The 20,771-nt window shown below is 39.5% G+C and overlaps 1 protein-coding gene across 1 annotated transcript; it reads left to right on the top strand.

Annotated features, from left to right (window-relative positions):
• The first annotated feature begins 8,059 nt into the window (after window positions 1-8,059).
• On the top strand, window positions 8,060-19,119 carry LOC143019603 (tRNA (carboxymethyluridine(34)-5-O)-methyltransferase ALKBH8-like). Its single transcript, XM_076175395.1, has 5 exons — window positions 8,060-8,253; window positions 12,110-12,270; window positions 12,382-12,471; window positions 17,666-17,815; window positions 18,184-19,119. Exons 1-5 carry the CDS (start codon window positions 8,082-8,084, stop codon window positions 18,820-18,822), a joined length of 1,212 nt encoding a protein of 403 aa, XP_076031510.1. The 5' UTR covers window positions 8,060-8,081; the 3' UTR covers window positions 18,823-19,119.
• The last annotated feature ends 1,652 nt before the right edge of the window (window positions 19,120-20,771 follow it).

Below are 20,771 nucleotides of genomic sequence, written 5' to 3'. Positions count from 1 at the left end.
ACATATAGGCCGACGGGGAAGGAACTGGGAGGGGTGGGTGGTAGGTGGAGGGGTGGAGGGGGGCTGTGTGAGAAGGGGACGGGTGGGACTTGGTGGAGATAAAGGAGGACATTTTGGACAGTTTGTTGAAGTGGACTAAGGGGGACATTTCATACATTTGTATAATGCGGGTAACAGAAGGATGACGGGGTGGGACTTGGTGGAGATAAAGGAGGACATTTCAGACAGTTTGTTGAAGTAAACTAAGGGGGACATTTCATACATTTGTATAATGCGGGTAACAGATGGATGATAGGAGGGGCGATGTTGAACATGCCTCTGTTCTGCTCAATGGTTTTGAAGCTTTGAATGGTGGCTGCTTCCAGGTATTTCCTCCTCATCCTGTCTGGTTCACTAAAAAGAAGCTCTGCGTTATCCCAATCCATCAGGTGGTCCGTTGGTGTTCCAGTGGATAACACAGGCGTTGGTGGTGATGTTGTTCTGTGAATCATAGCAATGCTCCCGGATCCGGGTCTTCAGGTCACAGGAGGTCTTGCCGATATATACTTTATCACATCCAGCACAGGGTATGCGGTAGACACCAGTATTTTTCCCCACATCTCGTCCCGGCTGTCATTCCTTCTAGAGAGCTCTTTGATAGTCCTGCTGGACTGGCCCACTACCTGAATGTTGCAACGCCCAAGTGTCCGGGTGAGGGTGGTGGTGACGCTGCTGGCTGGAAGGATAAGCCTCGTAGCTGGATCTTTTGTTGATTTCCGCCCTTCCATTATTTTGAGTGCCTTTTTCTTGCACTGGTGGATGATGCACTCTGGATATTTTAATTTCTGAAAGACCTCCTTTATGTGCCTAAACTCGTCCTCTAAGAATTCAGGGCTACAAATTCTGAGAGCTCTGAGGTAGAAACCTATAACTACACCTTTCTTAATACTGAGGTCATGATGGGAAAGGAAGTGAGTCAAATCATCCTTATTGGTTGGTTTCCTGTAGACTGTAAATTTTAAAAGATTATCATGTTTGATGATAAGGGTATCCAAAAATGGAAGGGAATCATTGACTTCTTCCTCCAAGGTGAACTGGATGATGGCTCAACCTCATTCAGTGCCACTTGGAGTTTGGGGATGTTAAACCATCCGGGGGAAATTAGTAGTATGTCATCCACATAGCAAAGCCATACTACGTTGTCAGGAACGATGGTTATTTGGATGGTTTGGACACATGGATAACCAAAGTGGGTCTTAAACCCATCTTAACATTTCACGCTTCCTTATTTTCATCATATAGCCTTTTCTACAAATTGATATCTCAATTTTCCTTTTCATAAAATTTGACCCTCCTTTATTATTTCTATCAATATCCAAATATTCTAAACAACCTTCATTTATCTCAGTCAAAAACCAAACAAATCAACCTCCTTTAAAAAAAGCAAAAAACTGTCATCAGGTAAGTGATATAAAATCCCTCATATTTTGATTCCCCTCACAAAAACATATATATATATGAAATTATCTCAATCCCAAAAAAACCTCCAAAACTTATATCAATAAACACTCCTCCTCAAAATCTCAACTAAGAGCACAAAAACAAATAACCACCCCAAATCCACACACACCACAACCCAAACAACCATAAAAAACAAAACCCAAACCATAACAAAAACCACCAAACCCCAAAACACCCAAAAAAAAAAGAAAAAATGAAACAATAAAAAGAGGAAATAAAAAGGAACACAGGAACAACAAACAATCAAACCAAACACACACACCAATGATCAAAGCTACCAAATTCACACCAATAACAAAATACCACAAAATATCCCACACAAACACATCATGTACATATACAAAAAACAAGATGAAAACCAATCAAACCACAATAAACACACATTATAGCAACAAAAAACCACCCACAAACCAATACACAAAAGCAAAACACCAAAAAATAAAACCCCAATCACAAATAAATTAAAACCTCAAAAACACACAATTGCACCACCACTAACACACAAAACAAAACAATATCAATACACCCACCCAACCACACAAAAACACAAAAACAAAATCACACACACACACTTTCACAGAAACCCCAATCCTCACACAAAACAACACACCACATTCACACAAACAAAACACCCACACACCAAAAAATACTCAACATATATTTTTTTTATTATATAATTAAATTCTACACCCAACAAACACAAATAATTTTACATAAAATCATGAAAACAAAACTTCAATAACAAGAACACACTCAAAATCAACACCAAACCAACTCCACTTTCATAAAATATACCCATTACACTATCAAACAATATAGAGCATAAAAATTGGCTTAACATATACAAAAAATACTTGCCATTGTAATGTATAATTTAATAACAATGATACTCAAAAAAATAAACATGTTGATATGACATTGAAGAATGAAAAGCATAAAAATTAAAATGAGATTGTCACAATCATCATACAGTGTGTCTATTTATATCTTTAAATCTTACATTGTTTACGACGTAGTGACTATCTCCAACTAAAATAAAGTCCATGTGGTGTCATCTATAATTATTGTATTGATATCTACCCAATGTCTCACAATATCCAACAAAAATAAATCAACAATAACAATACAACCTTCAACCCACCCCACCCCCCCAACAAAAAGAACACACCATTCATCAAAACAACTAAAATATACTATTTAGATATGTTTATTATCTCTGAACCCAGACACAGAATAAATTAATTACTCACATTTTCCACATCTAATCACTGACCCAACCACAAATCCTTACTCCATCATTACCTACATCCCCAAATAAACCCTAAGTCAATTATAACTGCAGACAACTAATACCCCAATATGTTGCAACATTCTTGCCCAATCAATGCTGAACATAAAATGTTTTACTGTTGCTGACATCTAATACACAACACTATGTATACACTTCCTCCTCTACATAATGTGTGTGTGTGAGAGAATTATATACCCTCTCTATTAAAAACTCTTATATCAGATGATAGTGACAGGAATCCTGCATAAAAAATACATCTATATAATAATGTTATATATGTACAGTATAAATTCAAGAAGACTGCCTAACATTTTTACCATTTCTTTTACATTTTCTTTATGTGTTTTAAGAATGAGCAGTGAATTAAGATGAAGGGTAAAAATAACATTTATACAAATCATCGTCTAAGTCTACATCCCTGAGACCGTACAGAACAGAATTATTGATAACATACAAACAAATTATTTGTGAAAGTTCACATTACACAATTATATCTGTGTGGTCTGAAATGTGTGATGAATCATATACTAAAGAGGCACAGATTGGCAGAAGCTCAGACATTGATCAGTGTTTTCGGTGCGAAAAATGGTTTTTCGTGTGATAATGGCTTTGTACATAGATAAGTTACCAAAATACACACCGCTGTTTACATAATAGTCCCTGTATGACATACACGATGGCCTTCAACGAGGGTGGCTTGTGATGAGCAGATGTTTCTGCGTTGTCTCTCCTGATAAATTCACTTTTTCATTGAAATAATTGAAGAGTCTCTGTTTATTCAACTACCTGGCGACAAGCAACTTATGGTCTCTGGTAGGGGTTGAGGTTAAAGTGCTAGAACATTTAGCCGGTCAGTGATGTGGAGTAGCCACCTGTATAGATGGTAAGGGAGGAAGAACACAGAAGGAATAATGATGATGGCTCTTTACATTTTTCACATGGTGTCTGAGCCACGCGTGAGTGCAATGTTCTCAGCTGTGGACAGCGCACATTGTGAAGAGTTAGTTTGCTTAAACCCGTCATTATTTGAAGTTGATCTCTATCTTTTTGTATCAAGTGGCATGGAGTTGGTAAGAGATGGGAAAATTTATATGTTAACAAACTATCAGGAGGCTTGGTGCCCCCTTTGGACTTTATGAGTGTGCCTCTGTGAATTGGTTCACAAACAGTCATATATATCAAACACCTTTGCTACAAATAATGATGCCCTAACATGCTTGGTCAGCAAGCTTCACGTGGGAAATAACCAGTTAATTGTGGATGACATTTCATTTGTGACTGAGTCTGAAGAGAGACTGAATCAGTTGGTGATTGAGTTTGGAAGGGTGTGTGAGAGGAGAAAGTTACAAGTAAATTTGGGCAAAAGTAAAGGAATGATGATTATGGCAGGTTGAATGTGAATATGAGAGGTGAGAAGCTTGAGGAAGTAGAGTTTAAGCATCAAGCAGTGAATGGAAACAAGGTGAATTACATAGTAAATGTCTGATTGCAATGAGAAGTGTTATGAGAAACAGGTGTTTGGGGATGAATGGAAAAGGGAAGTTATATGAAGGAGTGATTGTACCTATGACAATGTATGGGGCAGAGGCTTGAAATATAAAGAGGCAGGAAGAATATGAATAATTTCTAGATGAAATGTTTAAGAAGTATGGTAAGGTATATGAGGATGGATAGAGTGAGAAATGTAGAAATGAGGTTGAGAACAGTGGAAAGAAAGCTGTTGGATAGGGTAGGTCAAAGAGTTCTGATGTCATTTGGGTATATGGAAAGGATGAAGGAGAAAATTATAACTAAAAGAGGAAGAAAAGAATTGGATGTGATGAATTTGAGAGGAAGACCAACAATGAGGTACATTGATGAGGAGAAAGGGCTTTGAGTGTATGTATTTACCTAATTATATCAATCCATTGCTCCTGGTCTTGCAGAGGAGCTGCAGCCTTCAGATAACTGGCAACAGTCTCCCACAGGTCCACAAATCATTCAGGGAAGATGTAATGTTGTGTAGAGATTGTTAGCGTAGGGCATTGAAGAAGTGTTCTGTGTCCACTGTGTGGTTTGCATCTGAGGCAGTCTGAATGATTAGTACAGTCACTCCTTTAGCCACATCAGCCACCTTTAATGCTGTTTTGTTCTTTAGAATTGTAAAGATAATTGGTTTCGCCATATCATATTGCTAGGCGATGTCAGAAACATGAAGTTTATTATCATGTTTTAATATAATTTCTTTCTTTACTTCCACACTAACACAATTACTATTGATAATACTTTTCTCACATGGTGTCACAATGAGACCTAAAATAACAAAAAAATAAAAAATAAAATAAAATAAGCATTTGAGTGTAAGAGGCTGGTAGATGAATTGGTAGAAATGGATAGATGGTAAGTGTTGTATTTTTATGGGTTGGGTATTTTGTAAACAACACAGTTCGTAGATGAGGAGTTGCATAAGTTTGATCTCTGCTTTGAGTTATAAAAATGGCTAAGTGAGATATGCAGAGAATTTAGATTGCTTAAGTAAACAATATTGCATATAGAATTGTAACAATGAATCTGATTAGGGAAAGAGTGGAGGAAGAGAAAATTCAATTGGTTCACAATTGTAAGATCACACCCTTTTGGGAGAATCTTAAACAAAGTTAAGATCACATTGGACTAAAGAAATCACTATGTCACTGCAAAGCTCACCTAGGACCTAATATGTATGTTCTCAGGGGAATTCATGGAATGCACTTCAGAGAAGCAAGTGTATAAAAAAATGGAAGAAAAGAAAGAAAACATTTTATATCTTTAATTTCACCAATACAGAAAAATTATAACTGAAGGAAAAGAACATTGGATGATTGGAGGCAACAGAGCCTACTGACTAAAATTGTGAGTGATTAATCATATGTAACAAATGACAGTAGAGAAAGGTGGGAGAAAGGAGAAAGGAGGTTGAAAGTGGTGGCAGCTAGGAATGAAACTCAGCACTATGAAAGAAGAGACTGGTGATAAATGGAAATAGTGCAAGATGCAATTATGAGTGTGAAGAGAACTGCAAGCAACAATACAGAACCACACAGTGCACGCTGGTACAAGGGACGACTACGAGGATGAGCTAATGAATGAGGGACTACTACTAGGATGAGCTAGTGAACAAGAGAATGACTGGGAGGACAAGCTAGTTTATGAAGTTGATGTATGTGTGAGGACAACTACAAAGGAAGCAGTTGATTCAAATTGATATTAACAACTGAAGGTATGGCCGTGGAAGTTCTCCGTCATGAGATTATCACCTCATTTAATAACATATTAGTCACACTAATAAGGCTTAGACTGGAGTATGCTGTGACACTATGGTCACCCAGTACCAAAAAGAATATAAAGAAGATTAAAAGAATCCAGAGAGCAACTACAAAGAGGGCCCCAAAATGTTCAAGCCTATCATATGAGAAGAGGTTATCAAAACTTAATTTACCAACTCTGGAACAAAGAAGAGAAAGAGGTGACCTGCTGACCATCTACAGAATCATGAAAGGCATGGAAGTCCTTGATAGAGAGGATTTACTAAATTGGGATAAGAGAAATACAAGGGGACATGAAAAGAAACTCAAAAAGGACAGTTATAGAAGCAACCTAAAAAAACAAACATGCTTCCACACAGAGTGGTGGATGTCTGGAACAAACTGGATGAAACAATAGTGTGTACAAAAACTATACACAAATTTAAGAGCAAGCTAGACACTGAGATTCAAAGATGGGACACCACGAGCATAGCTCCCCTTCCTGTAAGATACAACTAGGTAAATAAGTATGTATGTAAGGATGTTTTTTGGGACTTTTATAGATTTGGAAAAGGCTTATCACAGGGTGAATAGGAAAGCATTGTGGAAGCTTTTGCAGATATATGGGGTCCAAGGAAAGCTGTTAAGGGCAGTCAAGAGTTTTTACGAGAGTAGTGGAGCCTGTCTTACAATTAGAAATGGAGAGGTGGAGTGGCTCTTCAATATATACATGGATGGAGTGGTGCAGGAGGTAAATGGGAGGATAATGGGCAGGATGGTTAAAGAAATTGGAGAAAAATGGGAGGTAATACAGTTTTTGTTTGCTGATGACACTGTACTTGTGGCAGGATCAGAGGGGGAGATTAAGGAGTTAGTAACAAAGTTTGGGAACATATGTGATAGGAGAAAATTGAAGGTAAATGTGGATAAAAGATGATGAGATGTACCAGGGGAGAGAATGGCAACAATTTGGAAGCGAGCCTTAAGCAAGAGAGGTTGGAGGAAGTGGATAGCTTTAGGTACTTGGGTGCGAATGTGGCAGGAAAGGGAGGAGTGGAGGTGGAGGTAGATTGTAGATTGAGAGAAGCAATTAAGTACCTTGGGGGATTATAAAGTGTAATGAGAAATAGACATTTGGGAATGGATGCTAAGAGGAGATTGTATTTACCTAGTTGTATTTTGTGGGAAGGGGAGCTACATTCGTGGTGTCCTGCCTTTGTATCTCACAGTATGAAGGAGTGATTGTGCTGACAGCACTACATGGAGCAGAGACATGGAACATAAGAGAGGAAGAATTTAAATGTGTTTGAGGTGAAATGTCTAAGAAGTATGGTAGGGGTTACAAGGTTGGATAGAGTGAGAAATGAGGAGGTGAGGAGAAGAGTGGGGATGGAAATGGAGATGGGAGATAGGGTTGATGAAAGTGTTGGGGTGGTTTGCACACATGGAAAGAACAAATGAAGAAAGATTAGTAAAAGAAGTGTGGAAGGCAGAGGTAGATAAACTGAACAGGAGGGGATGACTAAGGATGAGATGGATGGGGTGAAAAGGATGTTGAGCAAGATGGAAATGTCTGTTGAGCAAGGAAGGGAGAAGGCAGGAAATAGGGGTGAGTGGAGAATGGTAGTGTAGAGATGATACTGTGATAAATGGAAGGGAGTTGGTGGGGGATGGAGTGGGGGTTAAGAAGTAGTTATGTGTGAATGATATTTTGATGCACCCCAAAGGGATTTCTCCCATCTTCAATGTCTCTGCATGAGGGGATGTCACTGGTTAAATTAAGCAGCCTTGCTGTGGATGTACCTTGCTGCATTACTTCTGACCCAGGGTGATGAGTGAGATGCAGGGATGACCCATCATCCATGAGGAGCCAAGATGAGAGAGAGGGAGGGGTGGTGGATGGGAATGGAATGGGTGGGGGTGAAATGAGTGGGAGTGGAATTATGTCTTTTGACTTTGGCTACCTCCCTGATAAGGGAGAAAGAGTCCTTGCTATATGTATATATGTAGTATATAAAGACTATTTGATGTACAGGTTTGAATGGACTCATGGGATCTGCCCAAGAATGACAGATGTAGTCCCTGTTGAGAATGGCTCAGGGCTGACACTGAAGCAACGAGACAACAGGTTGTCTTTCACATTTAGGAAGACACAAGAAGTGGACACAAATCATCTGGAGTGCAACCTTAAGTTAAATGGTAGTGAACAGTTTCCTGTATTAATCTGATCTCATGTTATATGTGGATATATTTCTTTTTATTCCTAAGTTTGCTCACATACATTTTGGATACTTTTTTTCTAATACATGAATAAATATATTCTTCAGTTCTTTCAGAACTTTTTTGTATGAAGAAAATGTAATTGTAAGAGTTTTCTTTGATGCTCCAAAGTAATTGTACTTTTTTATGATTTTATAAAGAACAGGTTCTCAGGTTTGGGTGAATGTGCCTTTCATAAGAATTAACTTAGAAACAGATATGTCTGTACAAGTTGAAAGGTTTCATCAGTCATTCTGTTGCCCAAGGTCTTTTGCAAGAAACCCATGACTCTCAGGTAACCAGCTGTGGCCACAGGATGGGCACATAAGTCATTCAAGGAAGAAATACTGTGTTGATGTCCAGGAATTGTTAGTGTGGGACATTATAGAATTAAATACTCTGTATCTTCTGGGGGTTGCATCTTGGACAATTTGATTCTGTGACTAGGGCTATTCTGTGTTGATATTGGTTTGATGCTGGAATGTTTCTTAAATGCAAGCATGCCAATGTGGTTCTCACTTCTCTAGAGGGATTTTTCTGTGGAGTTTATGTCCCGGGGTAGTTGGTGGAGTATTGAGTTTGGTGGTCTATCTTGGAGAGCTTGTTTAATGATCAGCATGTGAATATGTATTTGTGTGGACATATTGTGTGGTATTGGTGATACATACATATACCAAAGGCTTTTTCCCCCCTTATAAGGGAGGTAGCTAAAAAACAAAGGCATAAAAAACACTACCACCCATTCCATCCCTAAAACACTCCACTCCCCTCCAACCTCTTCCCTCTCTCCTATCTTGGCACCTCCTGGATGACAGGTCATCCCTGCATCTTTTCCATTGTCCTGGGTCAGAGGCAGTGTCACAAGGCACAACACATCTACAGCAAGGCCACTTCATTAAATTGGTGACCCCCCCCCCTCTCCATCCCCTCTTGCAGAAAAGGAGAACACAGGGAGAAATCCCTTTAGGCTGCATCAAATTTTTCTCACACATACTCCCTCATCCCCCATCCCCCACCCATTCCACCTCATGCATCACATCATCCATATACAACCATTCTCCATTCACCCCTGTCCTCTGTCCTCTCCTGTCCTACCTCAACAGACATTCCCCTCTTCCCCAAAGCCCCTTTTACCCCATCCGTTCATCTCATCCTAGGCCACCCCCCTCATGTTCACTCCTTCCACATCTGCCTTCCACACCTCTTTTACTAGTCTTTCTTCACTCATTCTTTCCATGTGTCCAAACCATCCCAATACTCTTTCATTCACCCTAACTCCCAACTCCCTTTCCACCCTCGTTCTCCTCCTCACTTCCTCTTTTGTCACTCTATCCAGCCAAGTAACCCCTATCATAATTCTCAGACACCTCATCTCAAACACATTCAAACTCCTCTCATCCTCTCTTATATTCCATGTTTCTGCCCCATACAGTGCTTTCAGCACAATCACTCCTTCATACAATCTCCTCTTAGCATCCATTCCCAAATGTCTCTTTCTCATTACACTTTTTAATCCACCAAGGCATTTACTCGCTTCTCTCAATCTACACACTTCCTCCACCTCCACTCCTCCCTTTCCTGCCACATTCGCACCCAGGTATCTAAAATTATCCACTTCCTCCAGCTTCTCTCCCTTAATACTCACTTCCAGTCTGCTGCCACTTTCACCACTTGTACATTTCATCACCTTACTTTTACCCACATTTATCTTCAACTTCCTTCTTTCATACACTCCCAAACTCCATCACTAACTTCCTCAATCCCTCCTTTGATCCTGCTACAAGTGCAGTGTCATCCACAAACAACAGCTGGCTCACCTCCCACTTTTCTCCATTTTCTTTAACCATCTCCAATCCCTGACCCACCACCTTTGCATTTACCTCTCACACCACCCCATCCATGTATAAATTGAACAGCCAGGGTGACATAAGACATCCCTGATGAAGTCCCACCTTTATCTCAAACCACTCACTCTCTCCATTTCTAATCCTGACACACACTACTACTCTCGTAAAAACTCTTGACAGCTCCTAAGAGCTTTCCTCCTATCCCATATATCTGCAAAACCTCCCACAGTGCCTTCCTGTCTACCCTGTCATAAGCCTTTCCATAAAAGCCCAAAAAACATCCTTACCTTTTCCTATAGCTTTCTCACATATCTGTCTTACCACAAAAATCTGATCTACGCAACCTCTATCTGTCCTAAACCCACACTGTTCCTCACCAATTACTCCCTCTGTTCCTCTTCTAATCCTCAATCAAGATCCTCCCATAAGCCTTCCCAACTGCACTCAACAAGCTAATCCTTCTAGGCCTCTAGTTATTTGGATTCTTTATATCACCTCTTTTTGAATATGGAAGTAACGTTATCTAGCTTCCATTCTCTTTGGGACATCTCCGGATATGATGTTTTTCTTGAAAATAATTTCTAATGGAACAACAATCTCATTTTTCATTTCCTTTAAGATTCTTGGATGCCAACCATCAGGCCCTGGTATTTTATTAACTTTGAGTTTCTCTATACACCTTTTAATTTTTTCTTTTGTTATATTTACAATAGTGAGTAAGTTTACCCTATACTTTTCACAGGTTTCAGTTTGGAGTTCACTTTGAGGTGTTTCATTTACGAATACTGAACTAAAATAATTGTTTGAAATATCACACATTCCTTCATTTGAATATTCAAGTTGACCATTAGCAGATAATAGTGGACCAATATGATTGCTAACAACCTTTTTATCTCTAATGTAGCTATAGAATTCTTTGGGATTCTCTTTGGATTTATCAGCAATATTCATTTTGTATTGTCGCTTTCATTTTTTTTGTCTTTTTTAAATCTCTCTGTATATATATAACTTTGATAGTCATTAGATGCACCCGAGCACTTGTATTTCTTATAAGCCTGTCTCTTATTAGCAATGAATTTTTCAGTTTCTTTGTCAAGCCATTTTGGGCAAGCCTGATTTGGGGGACATCTGTCCTTAACCACTTCACTCCGGGCCAAAATCTCGCAGGCAGCATTAGCTGCCAGACGTACGATGTTGCGTCATAATACTCGCATTATAAAAAATAGTCACCGCTTATATCGATCGTTCTCTCTTTCACCCGTGAATTTTGATAACCATAGAAAATGTGATGAAGCCAGTTTAGAGAGTATGTCAATTACAAAGGGACAACTACAATAAATATAATCAAGACGCCAATATGGCAGCCTCGCGTATCCACTTGCTCCTCATGCCGCCTACGTAGGCGGCACCGTATGGAAGAGGTTAAAAGGAATGTAAGTATGAATCATCTTAGTAAGTGTATTTTGAAACATTTCCCACATCTGATCTACAGGTCTTTCACTTAATTTTGCCTCCTAATCTGTAAGCTGAAGCTCCTGATGTAGTCCTATGAATTGAGCTTTACTGAAATCGGGTATTTAGAAACACGAGCATCTATTCTATATTTTTTTAGTAGTTTGAATCTAAGTTGTAGTCACTATTTGCAACAGTTTCACAGACTTCTACATCAGTTATCATGCCTTCACAGCTAATGATCAATAGATCGAGTAAGTTTCCATGTCTTGTGGGCTCTTTTACATGCTGAACTAAGTAATTGTCGCCGAGAAAATCAATCAAGCGACTACCTATATGACTATGTTCAGGGGTCATCCAATTAATGTCAATTGGCTAAATTTGTGGCTGTTACTGGTTTCTTGGGAGCCATAGGTGTCATACGAAAGAGAACTAGGGCAACATTGTTTTGGGCATTGTGCAGCATGCATTATTTAATTCTAGTTAATTAATTGCAGAATATCAGAAGAGTGGAACTAGCATGAATGAGCTGCAGTCTCTGCCAGATGATGATAAGGCTGCATTTGCCTTGGAGACCGAGCATGTCCTGCAAGTGTATGACAATATTGCACATCACTTTAGTGAAACAAGGCACAAGCCTTGGCCTCAAGTCTTACAGGTAGATTTTAAAGGATTCATTTGATCTAATGATTCAGGATTTATTTAATGTGTTATAATTTAAGATTGAAGATGTTTTTGAAAACTTTGTCAAAACTTTTTTGAATTTCAGTTTGTTAACTCACAGGAGCCTGGATCCAGCCTGTTGGATGTTGGGTGTGGAAATGGTAAATACCTGGGACATAACAGGAATATTATAGAGGTATAATAGTATAAGGTTTCATATACAATTATTAATATCAATATATGTGTGAGGGATATGTGGGACCAATAACAGGTACCTACTTGTGGTGGTCTTCCATGATAAGTGAGCTTAAAAAATCATTCATCTGCTGCCCATTTTCAAAACATGTCAACTCAACCCTCTCACTTTTATCTGGTGGTGTATTTACCTAGTTGTATCTTGCGGGAGGAGAGCTATGCTCACAGTGACCCACTGTTGTATCTTTCCACATCCAGTTTATTCTTAAAGTCATGTATAGTTTTAGCAGGCACTGTTTCCTCTTTCAGTTTGTTCCAGGTATCTATTACTCTGTGTGGAAAGCTATTCTTTTTCAGATCTCTTCTGTAACTGTCCTTCTTAAGTTTCTTCTTGTGTCCTCTTGTGGCTCTTCTGTCCCATTTTAGTAGGTCATCCCTATCAAGAATTTCCATCCTTTTCATAATCCTGTAAATAGTAATCAAATCACCTCTTTCTCTTCTTTGTTCTAGGGTTGGTAAAATTAATTTGTCCAATCTTTGTTCGTATGTCAAATTGCATTTTTATTTTTTTTTCCTCCATTCATTGAGATGCTGCGTATTCCAATTTCGGTCTTATCAGTGTAACTAGTATTTTCATTACCATTTCTTCAGCCATGTAGTCAAAGGCCACTTTCATTGATCTTAATAAGTTAACAGTTTCTCATACTAATTTGTTGACATGTTTATTTGGTGTCATGTCATTAGAAATAGTTACTCCTAGGTCCCTTTCTGAGTTTACTTTTTTTACTCCCTTTGTACCAATTTTATATTGACCCGAGATTCTATTTTTGCTTTTTCCAAATTCCATTACACTGCATTTCTTAATGTTAAAATTCGCTTCACTCTTTTGACTCCATTTCTAGACTTTGTCCAGGTCTTCTTGAAAAGATTTGCAATCTTCCTCTGTACTTATTCTCTTAATAGTTTCACATCATCTGCAAAGAAGTTCATATAACATTCCACGCCTTCATTCATGTCATTTATATAACTAGCAAACATTATTGGAGCCAATACAGAGCCTTGAGGGACTCTGCTTATCATATCTTCCCAATTTGAATTCTTGTCTCTAAGTACCACCCTCATTTTTCTTCTGTTCAAGAAATCTTTCATCCATTCCAATAATTTTCCTTGTATTCCACCTATTTCAATTTTTCTTAGCTTTTTGTGTGGTACTTTGTCAAAAGCCATTTGTGCATCCAAGAAAGCACAATCTGCCCATCCATATCTGTCTTGTATTATTTCTGGGGTATTGGCTGCATGTTGTTATTGCAGAGTAGAATGCAGTTGATACTTTAGGGTCTATATGGGGCGGCCCTATGGACCAGAGCCACACATCATTTTGTCTGTGATGGAGGAGGACTCTGCTCAGAGAGAAATGATGAAACTTTTATTATACTGCTACTGTCCCTCCGTTATGCTATCCCCCAACCCCTTGTTGCTGTCCCCCCGCCTACCCTGTGGTGGGGGGAAAAGAATCCTGCCACTAAGTATTCCCACTTGAATCGTAAGAAGCGAGAAAAATGGGACGGGGATTGGGACCAGGCATCCTTCCCCCTGTAGCCCCACAGGGGATATTCCTAAAAAAAGTAAAGGCATAAAAAGGTCTAGGAGTTTTCCAACCAGCACCCTAAGGTTTGGGTCTTTTAATGTGCGTGGATGTGGTACAGGTGAGACTAAAAGGGAAGAGATAGGTAGTATGTTTGTGAGAAGAAAGATGGATGTGTTGGCTTTGAGTGAAACTAAGTTTAGGGGGAAGGGTGAGTGTGAGTTTGGGAGTATAGTTGGGAGGTTCTCAGGAGTGAAGAGAGGGTGAGGGAAAGAAGGGGTGGCTATACTAGTAAGTGAAGAGATAAGTAAATATGTAGTGGAGTGGAAGGAGGTTTCTTCAAGGTTAATGTGGATGAAGATGAAACTGGGAAAGGAGATATGGGTTTTTGTAAGTGCAGTGTTGTCTGTAAACAACAAATGGCTCACCTCCCACTTCTTCCACTATATCCATCTCCAATCCTGTGCCCATCACCCTCACATTTACATCCTGTACCACTCCATCTATGTACACATTGATCAGCCATGGCGACATGACACATCCCTGATTCAGCCCTCCCTTTACTTCAAACCACTCACTCTCTCCATTTCCAATTCTAACACAGGCTCTGAACAGCTTCCCCCCCATTCCCATATATCTGCAATACCTCCCACAGTGCCTTCCTTTCTACCCAGTCATAAGCCTTCTCCAAATCCATGAAGTCCCAAAAAGCATTCATGCCTTTTGCCAAAGCCTTCTCACAAATCTGCCTTACCACAAACATTTGATCCATGCATCCTCTACCTTTCCTAAACCCACACTGCTCCTCAACAATTATTCTCTCCATTCCCCTCCTCATCCTTTCACTTAAAGCCCTCCCATAAGCCTTTCCAACTACACTCAACAAAGTGACCCCTGTAAAACTACTACAATCGCATTTGTCCCCTTTTCCTTTGTAAAACAGAATTATATTGGCCAGCAGTTCTTAACCTTTTTTGGCTGTGACCCAAAATCCTGTCCAGATCCACCATGGTGACCTTTACCTTCATAAACACTTAAAAGGCAAGATTAGATTTTTTCTGCCTTGATTAAATCTTCTATATCACAATGTTTTGTTTAACCACTTCCATACAATGACGCCTACGTAGGCGGCATGAGGAGCAAGTGGGTACTTGTTGCCGACGTCGCCATCTTGATTATATTTATTGTAGTCGTACCTACGTAATTTTCATTCTCTCTTAACTGGCTTCATCAGTTTTCTATGGTTATCAAAATACACAGGTGAAAGAGAACGAACGATTGAGCACTGACTTTATTTTTTATAATGCGATTATTATGACGCAACATCGCACGTCGAGCAGCTAATGCTGCCAGACGTGTGATGTGCCCCGTAGTGAAGAGGTTAATCTTAGATTATAATGACAGGAATTTTACAGTCAGAATTAATGATTCGATAATATTTTGAATAGGAATATTGGGAAAATAGTAAGTCCACAAATCCTTGGTGACCCATTCAAATGGCTTGGCAACCCAACTTTTTATCGCAACCCAAGGGTTGAGAACTAGTGATATAAGCACTCCTCCAGTCCTCCAGCAGTCTCCACTCCCATAGACACATATTAAACAACCTCACTAGCCAGTCCATTATAACTGTACTTCCCTTTTTCAGATACTCCGCATGAAACCCAACCAGCAACCAGCTCTCATAATTTTCGAAGCTCCATATACCTTATCTTTTCTTATACTCCTCCATTTTCCTCTCCCATCACTGTCATTTTCCCAGCACCTCCCACTGCCAAAGTCAATCCTTCCCTATCCTCCTCCACATTCAACAGTTCTTTAAAATACTCTACTCATCTTCCCCTTACCACCTTCACTTCCATTAATATTTGTCCATCTGCACCTTTTACTTATTCCTCTTTGGCTGACTCACCCATCTCTCTTAATTTCCATCCAAAACATCTTTTTATTCTTTTCAAATTTTTTCTGTCATACTCCTAACCCATTTTACATCTGCTCTCCTCTTTACCTCCTTTATCTTATGTTTTGCTTCTCTTCTTTTTTTCCTTGTACCTCTCATATGGTTTCCAAGTCCTTAGCAGTCAATCCCAAAATGCTTGTTTTCTCCTTTCTACTGCTATCTTCACTTCATCCCACCACTCACTACCCTTTCTTCTATTCTCTCCCATCCTCCTCGTTCCACATACCATCTTTAAACACCTTGTCAGTCCCCCTTTGAAACACATCCATTACTCTTCCACACCCACCTCAATTATATCCTTCACCACCTCCCACACTTCTCTCAGCTGCTAGTCTCCTGCTCCTTTTCCTGCTCACTTAAAATATTTACTCTAAGCACCTCTCTACGTTCTGCCATTTTCCTTTTCCTCTACTCTCAAACTACTTTCCATCAAAACATTATTTTACATTCCCCCACTCTCTCCCCTAAGAGCAAAATTCTTCCTATCCTTCCTTTGGATACCACTGCATAATCCATTAGTGCCTTATCAACCACCTTTTATCCATCACCTTTTCCCATATGTACTTATGCTTGATGTTACTTCCCATGTAAGGAGGAAGAAGCCCTTGGTGTATAGATAAATAGACTAATGCTTGACTTTCTTAAGCACTGTGTTAGCTATCATCAACTCTCTAAATACATCTCCACCATCAACTCTCCAATACCATACAACACATAATGGAAGACTGCATTATACACAATCATGCACGCAAACAACACAACATAGCTCTATAAAGGATTTGTGGGAAAACCCAGTTTCGGCTATGGCATTCCTTGGGGAGACGGGACTGCTCGGACAGACAGTCTAGGGAACGACAACAACTCTCCAATATGAATTTTACCTGGCACTTCAAACTTCCCAACCACTCCATCTATTGGCTCATCCCCTATTCTAGCATTGAGATTTCCCAACTATATTGACACTCCTCCCAAAATCCTCAAAGCACTCATTTGAATAAATCCAAAAGGCCTCCATTTCCTCTACACTCTTCTCACTACCATGCCCATATGTGCTTACAGAACCCCACATTTTCTATCCCAGTTTCACCTTCATCCACTTTAACCTTAAGAATACTTCCACTCCACCACACACTTTCCTATCTCATCCTTCACAAGCAGAAACACCCCTTCCCTCCCTTGCCTTACCCCTTCTCACAAACATACTGCTTACCTCCTTTTCACTCTCATCTGTACCACAAGCATGCACATTTAATGACCCAAATCCTGGTTCTGGTTGGAAATCACCTCCCAGACCCTCTTATGCCTTAACCTCTCAACTTTTATGACACATGGAAAACATGATGCCAAAATTCTCTCCTCCCTATACCATAGGGGACAGATGCAAAAAGAAAAAGTGTACTAAAAAAACGTGGTACAGGACAATATGGGAATAGCATAATGGAGGGATAGTTGTAGTACAAAAGTAGCATCATTCATCAAGGAGTAGAGATTTCAATTTAACACAGACAAAATTTTGTGTGGCTCTAGTCTGTAAAGGCACCCCAAGACCCCTAGAGCATAGGCTGCATACTACTGTGCAATTGATCCTGCACAATAACATGCAATCAATACCCTCAGTATATAAAAGGTAAAACTTTTTCTCAAAAACAGGTTGGTTGTGACTCCAGTATGAAGCTTTGTGAGATATGCATTAGACGTGGTTTCAGTGTTGTACAGTGTAATTGCCTGAATCTTCCCTTCAGCGATGAATCTTTCACTGCTGTCATCTGCATAGCAGTTATCCATCATCTCTCCACTCATGTAAGTTTTTACATACCAAGAAATTGTAATTTTTTACAGTCTTACTATCTTTTCCTGAATCCTTTTCCAAATTTCCTCATAAAATGATCATAATAATGTTTCTTGTATGTGTTGTTATAGTGAATTCATTTGAATATGGCAGGAATTTAATAATGTTTCAGAATAACTGTTTTGTATTTTCAGTCTCATTGAATTGTGATTTTTTGTCATTATCTACTTTTTTCATGTTAATATGCATTCTGCCCTAAATATCAGTTGTAATAAATCTTTGTCAAGTGAAAGTTAATACACTATACTTTATATAATATCTAAAGAATTTATAACCTTGAACAATTGACTGTTATATACTTAGTTTACTTATACTTCAGGAGCGAAGGAAAGCTGCCATTCTGGAGATGGCAAGGGTTCTCACAGTAGGAGGCCAAGGCCTTGTGTATGTTTGGGCTTTGGAACAACAATATCATAAGAAAAAATCTGCTTATCTGAAGCAAAACAAAAAGAACAGGCCAGGCAGGAACAAAAACACAGAGGAAGATAATGGAAGTTTTAGACCTCAGTATAGGGAAACTCAAGCTCCCCAGAGGCATGAGGTTGGTTTGTTGCCACAGGAACCTAAGTCAGATTTTAATAAGACAGATGTCAAAATACCAACTACAAACCTTCCCATACATGAAAACCGAACAGGATTTACTCATCAGGACATGCTGGTTCCATGGAAATTAAAACCTCAGAAAGGAAGTGGAGATTCTAGAGACAGACTCTCTCAAGACAGAGCTAAAACTGAAACTAATAGAGAAAATGAAATGAGTAATGAAGAAAAAATTAGCTTGGAGGCTGCAGGCAAGGTTGCCATGGAAGCAGTTAATCCATCTATATTCCACCGATACTACCATCTCTTCAGAGAAGGTGAACTGGAAAGCATTTGTACTTCATTACCATGTGTACAGATTATCAAATCATATTATGATGAGGGCAACTGGTGTGTAATTTTTGAGAAAATAGCATGAATAATAAATGATTTCATATTGTTGAAGCTCTGTATAATTTTGTCATTAACCCCTTCACTCCGGGCCAAAATTTCGTGGGCAGCATTAGCTGCCAGACGTGCGATGTTGCTTCATAATACTCGCATTATAAAAAATAAAGTTACCGCTGTATTGCTCGTTCTCTTTCACCCGTGAATTTTGATAACCATAGAAAATATGATGAAGCCAGTTTACAGAGTATGGGGGTCACGCAGGTATAACTACAATATATATAATCATGACACTGACATCAGCATCCTCGCATACCCACTTGCTCCTCATGACGCTTATGTAGGCGTCATTGTATCGAAGGGGTTAACAGCAAGGAAATTGTACCACATCATAAAGGCACTATATTAAAGTCACATCATCACTCTCTCTGAGAAGGAAAATTCTATGACATTAAACCAAAAACAGATCACTTTTCTCTCTCCCCCCCCTCCTTTTTTTTTTTTTTTTCTTCTTCTTTTAACCACTTCAGTATGAGTCAAATTCTTGTGCACAGCATCGGCTGCCATATGTATGATGCATCACGATACTTGCATTATAAAATATAAAGTCACTGCTGTATTACTCCTCTTTTACTCTGAGTAATAATAAACAGAAAACATGATCAAACCAGTTCACAGAACCCAAGGTTAACTCATGTACAACTACAAAAAAATATATATATATACAGGGTGCATATGGTAATTGTTTCATTGTTTCAGGGACATGTGGAAAGACACAAGTAACCACACCACTCAAAACAAAAGCAACCGATCAATATACGTCGAGACTTTGTCCTAGCAACACCGAACATCCATGGAGAGCTTTCCATTTCCTCATATATGGAAAAGGCATGCGGTACTTGTGTTAATCTCCACCGGACACAGCAGCAGCAAGATTTCAGAACTGCTAAAAGTAACTGAACAGTTCATCAGGACTGTCAAGAGGAAGTTGATTTCTTCTGACTACAATTATGAAGGTATTGCCAAGAGGAAACATCATTCTCGATGATTGGACACCATCAGGGACTCCGAATTTGTCACTCGATTGCAAGCCATGGTTGATGAAGACCCCAGCCAGTCCATGAGGTCCATTGGCAGAGAGCTGCACGTGGCTGAGGGCACCATAAGGAACTGTTTGCATGAAGGTATCAGATACAAGTCATACAAGATGCATAATGGTCAACTCCTCTCCACAAAGATGCAGGAGAACTGCTTCAAGAAGATGCCCAATAAACTGAAGCACCCCCTGGAGAATGACATGCTCAGGTTCTTTTCAGACAAAAAGAACTTCCGCCAAGACCAGACCCACAACGCTCAGAACAACAGGTGGTTGGCTGTCTGTCCTAAGGATGTGCCAAGAGTTATGAAAACCAAGTTTCCTGCAACTGTCATGGTTTTTGGGGTAGTCTGCATCAAGGGCCAATTCATGCCCCTATACTTCTTTCCCCAGGGGCTCAGGGTGAGTACCAAAGTGTACATCAACGTCCTACAGACCCATGTGAAGCCATAGATTGAGGAAGAAGCTTCTGGTAGACCCTGTGTGTGGCGACAGGACTCATCACCATGCCACATCTCTAGAAAATCTCAGAAATGGCTCTCTGACAATTTCTTTGACTTCATTGCCCCTGATGTGTGGCCCCCTAACTCACCTGACCTCAACCCTATGGACTACTTTGTATGGGGTGCAGTTGAATGAAATACTAACCACACCCCATGTAAGAGTAAAGATGATCTCGTCAGTCAGATCAAGGTCATCTTCTCCAATCTCTCCAATGAGGTCGTAAAGAAGACCTGTACCAGGTTTCGAGGGCGTGTTGAGGACGTCATTGATGCCAAGGGTGGATTCATTGAGTAACAGAACACTAGAAATGTGCTGATAGAGTCTGTTTTCTTTTTTGCACTAAATGCATTTTCAACGGTGGGCAGGGTGCAGGGATGACC

This window comes from Oratosquilla oratoria, chromosome 37, assembly GCF_046742065.1.
Source record: "Oratosquilla oratoria isolate Oo_2021 chromosome 37, ASM4674206v1, whole genome shotgun sequence".
Lineage (NCBI taxonomy): Eukaryota > Metazoa > Arthropoda > Malacostraca > Stomatopoda > Squillidae > Oratosquilla > Oratosquilla oratoria.
Note: the sequence above shows the minus strand (reverse complement) of the source record. Positions and strands in the feature narration are given on the sequence as shown.

What these genes read in the sequence shown, in the direction of transcription:
- LOC143019603 (XM_076175395.1), top strand. Translation starts at nt 8,082, where the DNA reads ATGTACAGGTTTGAATGGACTCATGGGATCTGCCCAAGAATGACAGAT. An exon ending in CTTGGCCTCAAGTCTTACAG is followed by an intron (nt 12,271 to 12,381) that starts GTAGATTTTAAA and finishes TTTGAATTTCAG; the next exon opens with TTTGTTAACTCACAGGAGCC. An exon ending in ATAACAGGAATATTATAGAG is followed by an intron (nt 12,472 to 17,665) that starts GTATAATAGTAT and finishes TCTCAAAAACAG; the next exon opens with GTTGGTTGTGACTCCAGTAT.